The sequence below is a fragment of the Dreissena polymorpha genome, chromosome 8, assembly GCF_020536995.1.
Source record: "Dreissena polymorpha isolate Duluth1 chromosome 8, UMN_Dpol_1.0, whole genome shotgun sequence".
NCBI lineage: Eukaryota > Metazoa > Mollusca > Bivalvia > Myida > Dreissenidae > Dreissena > Dreissena polymorpha.
In genome coordinates, this window is record NC_068362.1 from 38,885,867 (window position 1) to 38,905,531 (window position 19,665).

The window sequence follows — 19,665 nt, forward strand, 5'->3', positions numbered from 1 at the left end:
GATGTTTCGGTCCTTTCGATGACGCCTTCTTCATCTACTGCCAGACGTACATGAGGGAGCATCCAGGTTACACGTTTAACCGATGCAACGTTGTTCCCATATGAAACAAAACTTATACCAATAATATTCCACCAGCCAATCTTATCTGATCATTTTTCAAAACCGTTATCTACTCTCTTAAACTAGCAAAGGTAGCGGCCAACACGACTCCATCTGCAACTTCCAAAAAAGAAAATCTGAAAACAACTGAACAGTGAAACTTCTTTTAATATTTATTTTTATATCATCACATTAAAAAAAAATTAAAACATCCTCCATCAATCCATTTTAGCACCATTCCCCCAAAGACACACAAGATGTTGAAATTTGGAGTAACTTCGACAAGACCTACCCAACAACCAGACGAACTGAACAACAACGCCGGACTCTATCCGCAGTTGCAGAACTGAACAAGCACACCGGACTCTATCTGCAGTTGCAGAACTGAACAATCACACCGGACTCTATCTGCAGTTGCAGAACTGAACAACCACGCCGGACTATATCTGCAGTTGCAGAACTGAACAACCACGCCGGACTCTTTCTTCAGTTTGAGAACTGAACAACCACGCCGGACTCTATCTGCAGTTGCATGTCAGTCGGATTAACCACGCCGGATTCTATCACCATTTGCAGAACTGAGCAACCACACCGGACTCTATCTCCAGTTGCAGAACTGATCAAGCACACTGGACTCTATCTCCAGTTGCAGAACTGTACAACCACACCGGTCTCTATTGTCAGTTGAGGAACTGTACAACCACACCGGACTCTACAGTTGCATGTCGCTCGGAATAAAACAAAAATCAGTACACTGAAGCAGAAAGAAATAGTGAAAATGAAGGTGTGATAAAGGGACACCTTTTTCGTATGTAAACGTCGATCATTAAATATGGACAGTGTAACAAGTGTTACCATTGCGCCCATCTCAAGTATTTCACACCAGTAAAATGCCTAAGAAGTGAAAGAATTTCCCTTTGCCCCCACTTTGAATTATAAAGCAATGTGACATTGTTACAACTTGATTGACGAGAAAGAACTAGCAAGTTTAAAGTTCTTTCTAAGTTGTTGTTGATATTCATTCATGTTAAATGTTAATATTATTTTGTTATTCTTTATTTCATGCAAACATATTTCTTATAAATATACATGCAATAAAGAAACTCGTTAAATAAAGGTAAACGTTTATGTATTTTATATAACTAAAAATCACACCAACCAAAGATCAGACGATTATCTTAGTAATCTAATTGTTAGTTAACCATGAATACACTGCTACGCAGCAATCATCATAACAATCGAAATGGCGTCCTATTGTAAGTAGAAGGCATCCAATATCGAAGATAACATGTTCAAAATGTCACAAAAAAGTAAAATAATAACACACACATGTGTTTTCTTTGTTTTATTACTTAACGAAGTTTTATATTCAAAAGATAAAAACTGATTGACGGTTTTTAAATTATTTTGGCCAAAATTTCCCAAGAATGAGACAAAATACTATAATATAAGATGTTAAAATACAAACCTTCTGCAACTTTAAGCATCTAAAAATTGTTTCGCGATGTCTTCTTGTTTCGTTTCCATATTATCTCGAGTCAGGACCGGACTCATTCAGTTTGCGTTAATTTGCATAGTTTGGAGCGCACTAGTCTGTGCTTTCTGTTAGGACCGCGCGCTATAATAATAGATAACGTGCAACTTCAAAATCATGGGAAAAAAAACGTTTTTTCCTTGATGCAGTTCCATTCAGTTATGTATAGCCTCGCATACGCTTTCATTTTTGCCGAAACGCTAAGAGAAGGACGTCTTTTTTTTTTTAAATCATAGTTTATTTACAGGTCCTACCGGCCTCTTCACGAGGTCTTTGAGGTCCGACCTGAAGAGAAGGACGTCCTCGAGTAAGCTCCGCTTTAAAACAGCCTAATGATTATTAACAAAGAATAGGTCATGATTCCGATTCTGCCCGAAGCCAATCACTCGTTCGCTCGTAAATAATTGTATATCGTCGCGGGAAAAAATAGAATGTCTTGTCCCACAAAAAAACGAGCAATTTGTATGGCGTTAAATCAAGGTTACCAGACAACATTTAGCGTTGAAGCTTTGGCTATTGCTATAAGGAACACTGATTTTTGTATGGGTTATCTTTATTTTACGACGTATTCGTTGATTTCGAGTGTTAATGGATCTTTAAGGTTTCACAATCTTGAAAAGCTCACGTTACATCGTTATGGATAAAGATCTATCAATAAACAGTCATATATTAATAAACATTCAACATTCATATCTGTTGTATGCAGGCAACCATTTTGACATAAAGGCGAATGGCTAAAGGTGTAAAGCTTAATTCATATACACTCAAACACAGTAGTCTAAAAAAAGGCTGGGTTTTGTTGTTGACATGTATGCCTATAATTTGCTACATAAAAGAATCATTAAAACTCTGTTTATTATATGCATAATGCACCCAACCATTAGTGTTTATAATCGAAGTGACAGCATGAAACCTTTCAAGACTCCCGTTTGGCACATGCGTTATCTAAAATACATAATTTACAATTTATTTTGTGGTCAGACTACATAACTGTTTAATATTTAAAATTTAAGCCACCTTTGTGATTGCCATGAAAGCTGTTTAGGAAATTTGAAATTTAACCATTCTGGTGTTTACAGTGCAAGCTGTTTGATATAACTTTTAATGCGAGGCATTTTTGGTAGCAATAGTGTAGCCTGCAGTAGAAGATAAAACATATACAAGCTAATTTGGTGAAAATATTGTTGTCCGGCACTGGTTATCACATGCACTTATCAGCTAGGCGACCCATGTTTATTCCATGTTCTCAGCAGCTGTCCGAGCTTGGTAACCATACCGGACAGGTGGTATATCTTCCGGGTTCTCTGGTGATGCCCCCCCCCCGACAATACAAGACCAATCAGAAATTGAAAGTAATTTAGTAATAACTGAAACGCTGGAAATATTGCAGCTATAGTTGAAATTCAATACTTTCCAACCTTCGAGAGCCTAGGAAGTTGCTAAGGTAGGAGGTCTGAAAAGTTATATCATACAAAAAGAAAGGGCAATAACCTGTAAAGAAACTGCAATGATATGGTTCATGTTCATTGTACTTCTCTTTGATATGAATACACCCATAGCGTTTCATGTTGAATTATTTTATACAAATCTCAGAAACAGCCCTGAAAAGTTTGTGATAGGCGTACAGATGGACTGACAACACCAAAAATACCGATATCCCTTCAGTGAATAACAATTCCAAAGTGTATTTATCAGATTGGCCTATCCTGTCAACACGATAGACAGTTGCTAGACTATTGTATAACTCCTTGCCACTGCATCCCTGATTATGACTTACATGATAAAAAATACATATTAAAAAACAACACAGAATTGTTTACCATTGTATTTGCGGATTGCTTAGTTCGTCATATTCTTGACATATGTCATAAAATGTTTACTAAATTTGTACAAATGTTCACAAAAATTTTGTTAATACAAAACACTGGGTGCATATCTGTTATCAGTCATTAAGTCATAGTTTACACACGTCTACAAATTCACTTCAAACGTATATAAGTATAGCATAAATAAATAAAACCAAACTTATGTATACATAGATCAGCAATATAAAGCAATAGTCCATCAGCTTAGCTGGAAACATCATACAACTTACACTTTTTACTAATTTAAGTTTAAACAGTAATAATTATTAATTTGAAATTTTTAATTACTTTAAACATATGGTTAACATGAGTTTAAACACTAAAACACATTTAGTCAAACATACAAAAAATGTTCCACAAGACAATTGGACCAGCCGTTTAAGGTAAATTTTTAGTTTTTCATAATACAAACATAGCAAAATACCAGAAAAAAAAATAAAATAAGTTACTCATAGTCATTTCGCTTTCATAAAATGTTCTATTATGTTTTTCTAAATTGAGGAAGTGGAAGAAAGAGGCATATTACAGACGTTTTTACTACCATAGTCTATTAGCTACCTTTTTCAGAAATGTGGTCAGGTTCCTACCTAAAATACAGGTAGACATGGCAGTCGCAGGTTCGATCCCAATTCTGAGCTGGAGATAACAAATACTTTTATTCTATCCAGAGCGTTTTTTGGGGGTCACATTTGGGGCTATTATTTTTCCTCATTCCAAATGTCAAAAAGAATTGTTTTTAATCCCAAATCACTGCCTAACATTTCCACTTGAAGGTTTCCAAAAATAAAACATAAAAATGAGTAAATAAAATGAAACAGTTAATTTCCTTACCCCGCTCTATGGATTGAACCTTAGTTTATATAATATTAAAAACCTTTATGTTCAACATAAAATACATTTGGACACTTTTCTAACGCAACACGTATTCAAATCAATATAGATCCCTTATTTTATAACGGATTTTGTTTCAATTTTGACTCAGACTTATTCAACACATATCTAATACTTCATGTAAATTTAATTGAAATTGATCAACATTAAAATATTAAACATAACAAATCCCAAATCGTTCAACGTAAAATAATAATGCGAAATGTTAAACGCAATGACTTATATGTCTAAATGACCGTCCGGCTTGCAAAATCGCGATCCTTAGTATACATACAAGCCATTATGTTTTTATCAATCAATGTTATTTTTATTTCGATGTAAAAACACACCTAGAATGAGTGAAATTGAAATTTAATCGGAATTATATAGCGTTGTGCTACACTTGGTGACTTTACTAACGCAACATTTTTCAAACTTAATTACATACTAACATTTGACTAGAGTATATGTAAGAAAACGATAAAAATAATTCATCCGTGACCATCGATCGCTTTCGCAAGTGGGGAAGGTATCCTGCAACATGCCAATTGCGCGTTGGCGCTCCTGAATGTTAATACGAGAAATATTGATTTTTAAATTAATTTTATGTTTTCTGGTGTGTCAACCAACCTAAAATGAAGACTTTGAAATGCAATTATCATCATCTAGCATTTCACCTTTTCCAAGTGCAAAAAGACCAAACCACACATACCCCACGTGTTAAAGCATCCAATTGTCACGGATGAATGATTTTATCGTAATCTGGAGCAGAATATAGTCAAACGATCACATGTGCAATATTAAATCAAATTCTAAAGCTATAACTGAAATATTCAAGTTTGAAAAGTTTTGCGTTAGAAAAGTTTCCGCGTGTACACGGATTCCCCAATATAAGTCACAACAACGCCATTTTTCAAAGACAAAAGGCACCAGACCCATTTAAAAATGGTAAAGAAATACTGCTATAATAACACAACCTTGACCTCAAGTCAGTTAGGGTCAATTAAAAAAAAATTGCCATACATATTCATTGTTTAAAGATAAATTATAAAATTACATTGCTGATGCAATTTCATTATAGTTCTAGGGAAAATATACTAGAAATATATACATTAGAATGTATTGGTTTTTGTGAACACAATTTTTGAAAACCAACATTAATCAAAAGCCTTCATAACACAATGACCCTTAGTTCTTCAAACGGAATTATCAAAACTTAATAGTAAAACAGGTCAGCTTATTACAAAACATTCGCACCATCATTTAAAAATTAGAACAAATATTCATACTTCTCCAAGTTTAAAACAATTGAAACTTCAGAACGCTTAACCCTTTGCATGCTGGGAAATTTGTCGTCTGCAAAAATGTCGTCTGCTGAATTTCTAAAATTAGCATTTTCTTCGATTTTTTTCAAAGAATACTATCAGAATAGCAAACAGTTTGGATCCTGATGAGACGCCACGTTCTGTGGCGTCTCATCTGGATCGAAACTGTTTGCAAAGGCCTTTAAAATTCGGTTCCCGCACTGAATGTTTAACACTGTAAGAACAGTTGTGTTAACCTGATAGCTTTAACGTTCTAATGCACCATGACATTTAAAAGCTGTACCATTTCCAAAATAATGGTATAAAACTTGTAAAGCTGAAATATAAAATGACGAATACGCCTTATTATTGAAACTGAACACACAGTTATTAAACGCTTACATGAATAACAAACAACATAAGTAAAATAGCTTACATAATAATTACAAGCAATTTAACAACATTCTTATGTTACATGATTTTACACATAACGTACAGTTTAAATATGTTCATTTAAAAAATGTAATGTTATGAAAGGCACATTTAAAAAATAATGTTCTATTGGAATATAATATACGATAAAAAGTTAAATTACTATCTTCATTGTTGCTGATTAATTTGAAGAATTGTTGTTGTTTTTTCACAATAACATGACTTAAGGTTCTAAGATTATCTTCCATAGATTAGAGTACATCATGTTGGGAAAACAAAATTATATCCCTTAGCTTACACAATGTAAATGATCATCTTCATTCCTTGATAAACAAACATGTTGAGAAATATTTGAGAGGCCATTTGTGTTTGAAAAAAATGCACAAATATTGTGTTTAAATGCCAATTCTTCTTAGCACCACTTTAACCCTTTCAGTGCGGGAACCGAATTTTAAAGGCCTTTGCAAACAGTTTGGATCCAGATGAGACGCCACAGAAAGTGGCGTCTCATCAGGATCCAAACTGTTTGCTATTCTGATGGTATTCTTTGAAAAAAATCGAAGAAAATGCTAATTTTAGAAATACAGCAGACTACATTTTTGCAGACGACAAATTTCCCGGCATGCAAAGGGTTAAACAAAGAAATTAATCAGACACTAAATTACACATATTTAACCGATATAATTATAACCAGAAACGGATCGATGTACGAATGTAAGTCTAAACTAATCGTTCAAATTTAACACTTCAACAACATAGTCAAAATAAATAATGTTGATTTGAAATGAATAAATCTTTCGTTAATGGTTGCGTCCTTTAAAATAGAATGTTCTAGAATATTTGTCTCATTTCTTTTGATATTATCCTGATATGGCCATTTTGTTGAAGCCCGATGTTGTCCCTGCACACGATTTTTTTTATGGTTAATTTATCTCGATATTGTCGCCATTCAATACAAAGAGAGAATTATCTCATTTTTGCTCTTTTTTATATACATACTTTGTCTTAGCCTCAATTTCATATAAATATGACGACATTGAATTGTTCTAAACTCCCCACGAGCGAGTTGAATTTATATCATAAAGGACAAATATCATGTCAGATTTTAACTTGCGATATTATTTAAATGGATTACACAATTCTATATAAGTATAATACAATTTAATTACTGTAACAACACTTGAAATATAAATATATATTAATATATGACCACAGGCACAGCAACATATCAGCCTGTACAATTACAGCAAGTTTTAGAAAACTGGATGGAATTAGTACATGAGCTTTACTGGCACAATGTTGCAAAACATCTTGGTTGTCTCGGAGTAGACAAAAAAATAAACAAAACGACTATTAAAACATATGTTGCAGAGCAATACTTACAAAAATGGTCCCATCATGTAAAAATAAAGGTGTACACATGAAATATTTTATATTAACAGAATAACAACAATGGTAAAATTTACGAACGACGTTTAAAAAACTGTTATTTTTTTCATCAACTGGAAATAATTATTACACCACACTTATTAAAAATACATTCCATGATTTAAAATTTAAAGTAGTTGCTATGTTAATTTGAAGTAACACGTGATTAGTGCGCCAGATAGGAACGGAAAGGGCAGGTTCTAATCTGTCAAAATGGCACTTTCAAGACATGGTCAAATTATTCCCGTGGTATATAATGTTTTAATATATATTGATATTTTTCTCTTCGTCCTGGAAAAATGAAGCTTAATGTATGTGTTACAAATGAGCCTGTGCAGTACATACAGGCTTATCAGGGACGACACTCTCCGCCTAGACTTTCTGTTCAATAAGAAACATTACCGTAGTTTGAAATTAAAATACAATAAAATCAGACAGTGTCGTTTCTGACTGGCCTGTGCGGAATGCACGGGCTAATCTGGGATGACATTAATAGCTGAAATTGGGAATATGAAACTCGTCTGCAGGCTGCATACATTGTGTTTTAATGTGGGTGTCTTTCCTGTTGAGGTCTTTTAAATTTAAGTATTATTTTATTTGACAGTTTTATCATTAAAATCGTTTATTGAATCCTTGAATTATTGCATGCTATATTTGAGCATCCAAAAATGAATATTTATTATTCTTGCTGGTCATTTTTTTCGATGAAGGTTTTCGTTGAGTCAGTCATTAAACATCAGATGTTCAACGGTTGTCCTTTTTGACGATGCTGGAACAGCGTCGTCTAAGGTTTGATAACCAGTAAAAAAAATCTTCACAATGGGGACCTATGTAAAAGACCGAGTCAGTCCGATTGAGATAACTCGATTTTTCAGTTACTTCCCTTGGCATTCGCCACTGCGTAGGAGATTGCTCGTTGATTTTCATTGATAACATTCTCCTAGCAGAGTTGTCGTTCGTGTTGATAAAGGTAAATATTAATAGAACAGCATATCCTGGGGAAACAGATTCAATAAGTGTATCAGAACATTAATTTAAAATTAGTAATTTTACATCCATTTTATTTTTATGGACCAATGAAACAACTATATATTTTCTCTATTTTGTTTGATATTTGTTCTCGATTTAGTAAATAAATTGCGAATAAAAACATGTAGTATAAACTTTTTACTTGATCACAAAACTAAAGAATGCGAACAATTTCGAACCTGCAAATTGTAAACGCTGCACTGCTATGATATATATATATATATAAACATTTATTTGCGTAATAGTCCGTCCCGCTAGCGCAGTGGTGAGGACGTTAGCTTTTTCACCTTGACGACACCGGTTCGATTCCCGCTCCCGGCGCAATGTTATATTTTGTCTGTTTTGTGGTCACCATTCCGGACAGGTATTTTTTCTGGATAATCTCATCCCCCCCCCGCAGCATTTGACCATATAAAAAATTAAAAAAGTATTTCAGTACAAAACAAATAGCTGGAAATTGCAGCTATCATTCAAAATTCGTCCCAACTGTCGTCAATCTAATCTTATTAGGTAGGAGTGCTGGACACACTCCGGGTCCCAACATTATGCAGCCTCAGCGCGGAGGTAACTTATTACCTTGGAAAAACACAAATACACAGACTCGGTGCAGCCTAGGCGCGTATAGACTCAAACAAGGCAACAAACTCAAGTGCGGGCACAATCATTTAAAATTTACATATTGAATACGATATTCTAACAGAAATTACACAACCACATAAGTGCACATACCATGTTTGATATTTCGTTCGATTGTTAGATTTCAGCATATACATGTATAAGGTCATTTCGCTATTAGTTAACTTATCCATATGTTCGTGTGCGAACTCGGATAGTCAAGTGCTCATACGATTGAGCTCACATGGTCCGGCTATGTGCTCATACCTACTTTCGAGAATCATCATGAAGGTATTGCCATACTTAATGAACAAGAATGTGACCCGCCTCCCAGTTTCGCTCAATGGGTCAAGTTACCCACGGGTACTACTTCCCCGTACCCCTAAACTTTTTTTCGTACCAAAAATGTTTCGTACGCAAATTTTTTTCGTACGAAATTTTTTTTCGTACCCAAAATTTTCGTACCCAAATTTGTTATCGTACCCAAATGTTCGTATCAACATATACAATTGTGGTGATATAGATAGACTTAAATTGATGTTTTATATCCATCCTCTTCAAAAGCATCGTCACACCAGTACTGTCAGTACTTTGATTATTATGGATAACCAATCGACTGCAGTTAAATTTACCGTGCAATAATTTTCCAATACGTTCATTCTGTCTAAAATTACGGTCGGTCATAGTAAAACAGTATTGTCTGAAATGAGTCATCTCATATTTTGTTTTAATTTCACACATTGTGACTTAGTTAATGTATTCATTGAAACGTCAGTTTATCATAAAATATTTATCCGTTTTGAAATAAATCACTGAAATATTGTATTGTCCGAGTTTGATAAAATCTTTGAAAGTGATGGAATGTTAATTGAGATTGTGTTGATAACAATAGTAATTGCTTTCCAACGAGTTTCATTTATTATTCCATTAACCCTTTGCATGCTGGGTAATTTGTCATCTGCGAAAATATCGTCTGCTGAATTCCTAAAATTAGCATTTTATTCGATTTTTTCAAAGAATACTATCAGAATAGCAAACAGTTTGGATCCAGATGAGACGCCACGTTTTGTGGCGTCTCATCTGGATCCAAACTGTTTGCAAAGGCCTTCAAAATTCGGTTCCAGCACTGTAAGGGTTAACACAACCGCTGAAATCGTTATGGAACCTTTGTGATATCATTTACGCGGAGTGAAACCAGTACCTATTAGGTTTTATGTCCATTCTCAAACCCGCGGGACTCCAGTAAATAACTCAAGAGTTTTCGTTGTAACTTGTCTTGTAAAACATTACTCACAAACACATTAGCAGCGTTGTGAGAAAACCAGGCTTATTGCATGTGCGAACAGTGTCGTCCCAGATTAGCCTGTGCAGTCCGCAGAGGCTAATCAGGGACGAAATTTCAATACACACTGGATTTTCGTTAAGCAGATACTTTTCTTTGCATTTCGTTTACAAATTGTGTCTTTGTTTTAATACCGGAGCTCTGTAGCACCGATGTTCAAATCTAGCTGTTAAAGGCTTTAATAACACACTTCAAATAATGTGAAATTCTGCGAACACGTCCCTTTTTAAATTACACAATAGTATGATATTGATCACAGGGGAATGATGCAATTGTGGTTATAATAATACTGAAATGCAGTGACATGCAACTGATGCTGGCACTGCTGCTGATGTTGGTACTGCTGCTAATGATGATGATATTGATAAGCATGAGACTGCTGAAATTGATAATAATAAGGAAAAGGAAAAGAGAGAACAATCATGATGATATATAAATGCAACTTATTTTTATGTATAATAGTTGACTTTCGAAGGTGCGATAACACCAAAGAGCAGTGCTACACTTAACTATGGCATTGGCTATGTTCGAGAACACAAACGTTCTGAGTATTATTTGATCCGCGCCATGCGAAAATGGGTCTTATTCGACATATGTAGCACCAGACCAATTAACGCATTCGTTTGGTCTTGCCAGGAGCTACACTGTACGCCAATGAGACCACGAGACTTTGCGTGACTGCGCAGGCTGCTCTGGAGCAACGCTGGCCGCATATGGCATAGGGCCCATTTTCATATGACGCCGTTCAATTAGGATTGTTAGGGGAACGATTACTTTTGAATGCGCGTATTGAATTACATGTAAAGAGAATGAGTCACGTTTTGACAAGTCACATAACATAAAATGTACGCATTATTTATTATAAAAACACTGGCCCGAACATTTAAGTTTTCCCAACAGGGTTTCTTGTTTTGGAAACGCATAAACATTCTTAAAAGCATGGTATTTAAAATTCAGCGTTAGTCCGTTTGCTAATGGCATACTAAATGAAACGTGATTTTGATCAAGGAATAATAAATAAAGCGTGTTTTACGTCAAATAAATAATAATGAAGCGTGCTTATCTTAATGGGATAATATATGATGCTTGTTAAAAAACAACTTTATTTTATTACTTTCGCTCTCTTAAAATCTGTGTTCATGCAATAATAAATGAAGCGTTTTTACATTTCGGGAATAATAAAACAAAGCGTTTTAATGTTAATGGGATACTAAGTGAACTTGTTTACTTGCGCTCTCGAAAATTCTTACTAAATATAAAAAATTATATAACCAAACATAACAATATAACAAAACGTTTAAATAATTACTGATGAACTTCAATAGTTTCTATCAAGAGTTCCAGTGCTCACATAAACATAAACAAACGGTGGGACGAACATATCCGACAATAAATTTTCAAGAATACCATCACCTTTAAGTCAATCACTACATTAATTATGTTGTAGTCTATTTGTGTTTCTCGTACAGATGAAAACTATCGTAACACTGGTGTGTGCTGATTAAAAATGAAAAAGTGTGAATAATTCATCAAAACTAAAAGAAGCAGTGTCTTAAAAACAAGAAATTGCGCGTTAAATGTAACATTTTGATGTCATTTGTTTACCGTTATCCACGTCCAGTTATTTTCAAACAGAGCGCAACCGTGACGTTATTCGAGAATTCAAGGCAAGTCCGAAATTTTCGCTAAATTACTACCGCAATTTATTCAGTCACATATTTAGAGAAAGCTTCTATAAACGACACCTTTGTAGTTGATATCGAAACATAAATAACCGTTGACTGAAACATAAAAACCATCCGTAAATTACGTTCGCAGGAAATAGTTATTATAAGGGATGGAAAACCTAAGCAAATCCGTAACCAGTTAACCTTGTTCGATATTCGAGCGGTTAACCGGTTAACCGAATGTCTTTGATAATCGTAATCATGATCATAATCACCATTATTGCCATCAATTTAATCTGTTTTATGCGCATCTTTATAAAACAACATCATCGATTAAAAATCATAGCACCGGAAATGAAACACACACACAACTCGAAGAGGCACGTTACTTACCGAAGTCCACTTGAAAGTATGGCGTCGCATCGATGCCGTACCAGGCGCTTCCACCGTCCAGGCTGACGCATGTGGCGGCGTAAAAGCTCCACAGGTTGTATCCGCTCAACTGCGCGTCCTTTACGTACTTCAGGGAGTTACCAATACCCAAGGGGTTACTGGCACAATCAGAAATAAATATATTTTAAATAAACTTGAATTGACTTGACTTGATTGACTTGACTTAACTAAACTTAACGTATCGTATCGTATCGTATAGTAAGTATAGCAAACTATCGTATCGCAAGTGTCGTATCATATCGTATAGTAAGTATCGTATATTATCATATCACAAGTGTCGTATCATATCGTATCGTATCAGAACGACAAAGCCTTTTTAGTGGTCTACATACAAAATAAAGACAACAATGATAATGCGAAAATAAGTATCATTCTTAGAATATCACGTGACACATATGTTTTGCATTTGAAATGAGAACTGTTCTTTATAACGATACGCTTATGACTTCTTGTTTATTCAATATATTAACAACCAATGTGTTGTTTTTATAAACGTCGCAGAAACGAAGATTCTGTTTAAGTTCAATATAGCTTATTAATCGGAATATTTGTTCGTCCGGATTCCGCCCGTCCCATGTAAAGTCAAGAGAACAGGCCTGATTGTCCGTTTTATTTCTATTTACAGTTTCAAAAGTAATACTAAACTCTACTCACTAAAGTTGCACGTGACCCCGTCGGACGGACGGATGCAATCGCACGAAAAGCCGTCGTGGTGGTCAGTACACGCTCCCTCATTTAAACAGGGCCAAGTTGAACAAACGTCGTAGCCTGTCATTCAAAGCGCCGAAAGACAATGAGCCTCATTCTGGAAAAACTGGGCTAAATGCATGCGCAAAAAGTGCCGTCACACTAAACTGGATTTTCATGAAGATGCTATTTCTTTAAAATAAAAAATACAAATATTTAAAAATAAAATCGAACAGAAAAGTGTCGTCACTGATTAGCCTGTGCGGCTGCACAGTCTAATCACGGACGACTATTTACGCAGATACATTAGGCTCAGTTTTCCAATTACGAGCCTCCAGTAAACTAAAACAATAATTTTGTATCATATTTTTTTCTTGTTATATTTATGAATTTTAATCAAAGGGCAGAGAGAACAAAAGGTCGGTAAATTAATTTATTAAATCGTTTCTAAAATACTCGAATTCCTGCGAAAATGGCAAATGGAAGTCTTACATTCGTAAATCTTAATGTTTTACGAATACTTCATAAAATGTTGACAGCATTGTACACTCATAGAATATTAAGCAACAAAACTATATTATTTTAAACCTTAAAATTTATAAAAAAAGCAAAATAAAACTAGTTAACAGCTATTTCATTTTTTATCAGCTTAATACTCCACATATTGATCTTTGACTCGTTATTTGGTAATCGTTTTTACTAATTTCCCCAGACGTTACAGAAAGGCGTAGAATAAAAAGTACGTACCTCTTGTAACAATTCTGAAGATGTTTTCGGCGTATTTCCCGTGTCTGTCGTCTGCTCGCACCGTGAACACGTATGTGGCGTCGGCGTCTGGGATGATCCCGCTGACAGTGCCGGTGGCTGCCCGCAGAGTTATGTCCGGAAGAAGGAATCCCGCCACCACGCTGTAGGTGACGTTCAAGCACTCTGTTCCTGTACAGAATAATCGTGCTTAAGAAGCAAAATCCGTAAAAAACGAATAAAGATTTCGACTAAATACAATGCAAGCTGCTCATCATCATCATCATCATCATCATCATCATCATCATCATCATCATCATCATCATCATCATCATCATCATCATCATCATCATCATCATCATTATCCTTCTCCCCCCTTCCTCGTCATCATCATAATCAGCAGAAGCAACGGCAGTAGCAGCGGCAGCAACATCACCATCATCATCATCATCATCGTAATAATAATATATTTTTCCAAATTGCATCATCTTCTTCTCTTTATTTATCCTCTTCTTTTTCGTCGTCGTCTTTCTCTTCGTTACGTACAGATCAGAAACTGTGTCAGCATTGTCTTAAATATAAAACAAATCACCACTAATTTTATTTAGATTTTAATTAACATAATCATCATTCTGCGACTCATTCTAATTTGAAACCAATATAGCGCACGCATGCATACCACAGCGGAAACATTCATAGTACCGACCTCGCCCGTCTTAAAGTCGTCCATGTATCCATACGGGGTTTTACTGGAGACTGGCCCGTGCGATTGCCATACTGGCGGTTTACTCTCGATCATTTGAAACAAGGAAAGGAACCAGTCTTCGAAATAAATTAGACTTGTTAGACTTATTTATTTTATTTGGCACGCAGTACTGCGTTTAAAAAAGTAGTTGTAATACTAGATTGCTTGGAATTAGGAATGATGTCAAGTGATGTAATGATGCGTTTATTTGGAAACGGAAATCCTGTTCTAAGAAGCGCGTCAGATCGAGAATAATGTTTTGCATTTGTATTGGGTAAACAAATACAAGACGTTTCTTTGTTCTTCAGACAGACCATTGATTAGCATGTAGCAGTATGTTAATGTTTTTTAATCGGATTTTCTCTAGGCTTTCCTGGCATAGCTAATCTGATAATGGCTATCTATGACTACATAGATAACATACCTATCTCAAAATTGAAATGTTTGAATCAGAGGTTGGGGGATGACTGCCTGGGGGAGGGGACTGTTTGCATAATTTGATGCTTAACCGACTGTATACGTACCTGAATGATGAAGAGGATGCCCTCTCCGTCCGGATAGATGGAGCCACCGTACACGGCTGCCAGCGTCACGTTTCCGTTCAGGCCGGGCTAGAAAAATCGACAAAACGTGGATTGATAACGCCAAAGTAAACACATGTTTGTTTCCACTAACACTTGAGCCTCGCTCTGGAAAAACCAGGCTGTATTTAGTTGTGGAAAGTTTAGTTCCATATTAGTTCTTGCTCTCCGCACAGGCTAACCATGGACGACACTTTCCGCTTGAATCGATTGTTTCGTTGAAAGGACGTCTCTTTTATACGAAAATATAGTCTAGCCGTTAAGTTTCGCCCCATTTCAGAAATGACACTACACATGTTTTGAGAATGTTTTTAAACAAGCAAAAATTTTGTTTCGATGTTATTTCAAGTTCTTCACTTGAACTGTTGAATTTCTTTTTTTAAGGGACGTATGAAACAGATAGAAATAATTTAGAGAACTATATGTTGCGCATGAATTCAAGATGGCCACTCACGTTCAGTCCGATCGCTCCATTCTGCTCGGCTTTTATCGCGATGCTCGGCTGGTCAATGATCAGCGGGCTGAAAACAATGAGTAGCTTAAAACCATTTCACAAAACTGTCTTACATCACAGTCTTCTAAAATGTGTAAATTTGATGAGTCACTGAATATTCCAAGCTGCCAACACCATCCCCACCACCCCGAACAAGAAACCGTCGGAGACGGGTGATGCTCCCCAAAGTTTTTTTTGGTCACAATATTGCACTATATATTCAGATAAAAGGAAACGTCTTGAGGGCACAGTAGTTGGGGGACAATAATTTTTTTTATAGAAAATGTCAAGGGGCCATAACTCTGTGAAAAATCATTCGACCAGAACACGCTGATAATTTATCCCATCATCAGACGTGCATTGTCGAAATAAACCACTGTGGAATAAATTTTCCTCTATTTCGGCAGTGCTGAAATATAGCTGTCACGCGCGGCAAAGAATGGTCAAATTACTCGGAATCAACTATAAAGTAATCATTTTTAGTAAAATCGAATCAGATTCAACAAAACAAACAATTTGATACCAAGATGTAATATAATTTAAACAAAAAATGCAACTCAAAAAGCAAAAAAACATTATTTACAAATATTAAGTGCGCGCGTACTCGTGACGTCATTGTTAACACGTCATACGACACAATGCATGTTCTTTCACGCTAAAGATGCAGTTGTTTAGTATGTTTTTTTTCATTATTTCTTAAAAATCGGGGACGTAGAGGTATGATAAACAGAAAAACAGGTTAGTTACTGATCTTTTTGTAATGTATTAGGCTCGGCACGATTAAAATAATGAAACAATGTTTGCTTAAAATAACTTTGGGATTTTCCGTGTAGTTCGATTTTTCTATTCTATTTTTAAAGAAATAATTTACGACTCAGGAAATTGATGGGATAAATCGAATACTACGTCGGTGCCGAATAAAGCAAAGTTTTTTTTGCTCGGCACAAAAATCTGAACCACTCGCCAAGGCTCGTGGTTCAGATTTTCTAAGCCTCGCAAAATAAACTTTGCTTTATTCGGCATCGACCTAGTATTCTCTATATGCACATCTCCTCTTGGAAGTGAAGCTTCCCGTAAAGTTTCATTGAATTCCGGTTATTAGTTGCTGAGAAATAGCCCGGACAATACTTGCACTATATGTACAGTTAATGGAAAATTTCAAAGGGCCATAACTCTGTGAAAAATCATCCGACCAGAACCGGCTGATAATATGCACATCTCCTCTTGGTAGTGAAGCTTCCCATAAAGTTTCATTGAATTCCGGCCATTAATTGCTGAGAAATAGCCCGGACGAAAATTGTGCACGGACGGACGGACGCACGGACACGTGGACGGACAGACGAAGCGGCGACTATATGCTCCCCCCAAATTGTTTGGGGGGAGCATAAAAACGAAATGAGAAACCACGCTGAACCTCCGAAAGGGTGATAACCCACATTTTTAGTTTTTTTGCAATGAAAGGGATAAATCTCCTTTTGCTTTCCTCCACACAAAAAATCCTGCATCAAGGCGGTTGTCTATTTCGTCATTGTAATATTTAACAGCCTTAACTTCAAACGATTTAAGGCAATTCTGAGCGAGAAGTAAATCGAGTCTCACTGCTGAAAAACGGTTGTTAAAATCTGTGCATAGCCAATACAAACATAAAATATCAACTTAAATAAATTCAATACAATAAACAACGTTCATAACTTTTCATCGAAGGTATTATTGCTCTTTCTTCCTCAGCAAAATTTTAAAACAAATTAAGTTGTATTTCACAGCAGCTATCAAAAGCGTCATACGCACACACTAAAGTAATACTGAAATTAAGTATAAAATACACCGTGTCATAATAATGTAAATGAAACTCACTCATACGAAGCCGACAGAACAGTAGCTGGAAGCAGCAAAGTCGACAGCACAAAACTAACATCGCCATTTTGTCCGAAATTAGAATATACGGAAGCTGACTATACACTTCCGGTGTTAAGACTCAATTAAGGGATATTCTCAAAATTATTGTTTTAAGGTTAAAAAATATTCACAGTATGCGTCTTTTGGGGGCGTAATGGATTAATAGTAAGCCTGTAAGAGGTTTAGACTGCGACAGTCAATTTGTGTTTCATGATTCTTTTGATGATTAAATCTGAAATAAGAAAGTGTCATCTTCGTTTGCTAAATTGCCAATATGACATGAATTCTGGACGGGCCTTAATATAACTTTGGCGACGCCATTTTGAAAAGAATTGAAAATGGAGTCGTTGAAGGTTCTGGCCGTCTGTTTGAGTCTGGTGTATGTCACAAAAGCAAGGTATGTTTAATCAACCAGTGCTGTTATTGTTTACATCGATAGTGAGTGTATAAATCGGAATATATTATATTTATTTTCATTGTGTTATACATATGCTTGTTTTATTTGCTCAATTCAAGTTGTTAAGCTTTTCAACTGCGATCCGTTCATATATCCAGTTTAGTTAGAAAAATAAAGAATGTTCACTGACAATTATTCGATATTTGCATGAAACTCACAAACAAATTGAAAGACGAAATGACCCATGGGACAATTCTAACCAAATAATGATACTATTAACAATTGTTTCAAATAAATTGCCAGTAAATACACAAATATATATCTTACACTTATAATTAGAATGGAAATTGTACGCACGAAAATCAAATTATCTTAGGAACGTTTTGTTTTTGTTGTAATCGTTTGATTGCCCAATTCGTCCTTTTCATTTAAACTTTTTTGCAGTTCGATACCCGAGCGTGGTGGTCGCAGCAGAAACTGGCAGGAATCTAACCATCAAGGTAATTGAGATTTGGGCATACACGTACCTTTATTGAGATGCTGAACATGGCTATTTGGTGTGCATTCGATCCGCGTTTTGGGAAAACTAGGCTTAAATGCATCAAAGTAAAGTTTTGATGCAGATTATCCTGAACAGTCCGCACCGGCTAATTAAGGACGACACTTTTCGCCTAATTTGTATTTGCGTTCGTAAGAGACCTCCTTTAAAGTAACTTCCATACAAACGGAAAGTGTCGTCCCTGATTAGCCTATGCGGACTGCACAGGCTAATATAGGCCGACAGTCTTCCATATGAATGAACCAAGTTTTCCCAGACAGCAACTCATTTGATAAGGATAGATTAAAAATTTGCGATAATTGATAACGCAAATGATAACATCGATGATGATTAATTTCATTATAAGCTTATGTTAATTACCATTAATGCGATGAACGTCGTAATGGTAATGAATCATTAAAATGACGGGAATTCGATTAAATGTGATGATATTGACAATTTTGTGCAAATTCTGCTGCTGCTGATGATGAGTATGAATGCGATAAAGATAATGCTGCTGTTGTTGCTTCTATTACTGCTGCTGATGATGATGATGCTGAGTATTGATGTGATAAAGATAATACTGTTGTTGTTGCTTCTGTTACTGCTGCTGCTGCTGATGATGATGAGTATTGATGTGATAAAGATAATGCTTCTGTTACTGCTGCTGCTGATGATTACGATTTGAAAGTCATGGCTTTGATGTGGGTTTCCAGTGTGCTGATGATGATGACGACGATATATCAGTCAGACAAAATAAAATATTACTTCTAAATCGTGTCACGTTTATTTATAGAATCGGCTGGCCCCAATGCTGGCAACATATACATGAGCCCTGGAAAGAGGGGCACAGTGTTCATCGTACGGACGGACATGCTCAAGCTGTTTGAAGTATGTTAAAGGATACAAAGAAACCGACTTGACCCCGTATAGGAAATGGGATAAT

At 35.6% G+C, this 19,665-nt stretch overlaps 1 protein-coding gene across 1 annotated transcript; it reads right to left on the bottom strand.

Moving 5' to 3' along the window:
• Positions 1 to 427: 427 nt before the first annotated feature.
• Positions 428 to 17,809, bottom strand: LOC127840457 (uncharacterized). Its single transcript, XM_052368875.1, has 8 exons — positions 17,802 to 17,809; positions 15,850 to 15,916; positions 15,339 to 15,425; positions 14,772 to 14,859; positions 14,073 to 14,261; positions 13,631 to 13,667; positions 12,579 to 12,736; positions 428 to 597 (listed from the first exon to the last, which is right to left on the bottom strand). The coding sequence occupies exons 1-8, from the start codon at positions 17,807 to 17,809 to the stop codon at positions 428 to 430; spliced, it is 804 nt and encodes a 267-aa protein (XP_052224835.1).
• Between the last annotated feature and the right edge of the window lie 1,856 nt (positions 17,810 to 19,665).

Excerpts from the sequence above, each read along its gene's own strand:
- LOC127840457 (XM_052368875.1), bottom strand. Across the intron at positions 14,860-15,338 it reads GCATCCTCTTCATCATTCAG|AGTAAACCGCCAGTATGGCA; the intron begins GTACGTATACAG and ends CAAATGATCGAG. Across the intron at positions 12,737-13,630 it reads ATTGGAAAACTGAGCCTAAT|TAACCCCTTGGGTATTGGTA; the intron begins GTATCTGCGTAA and ends TGATTGTGCCAG.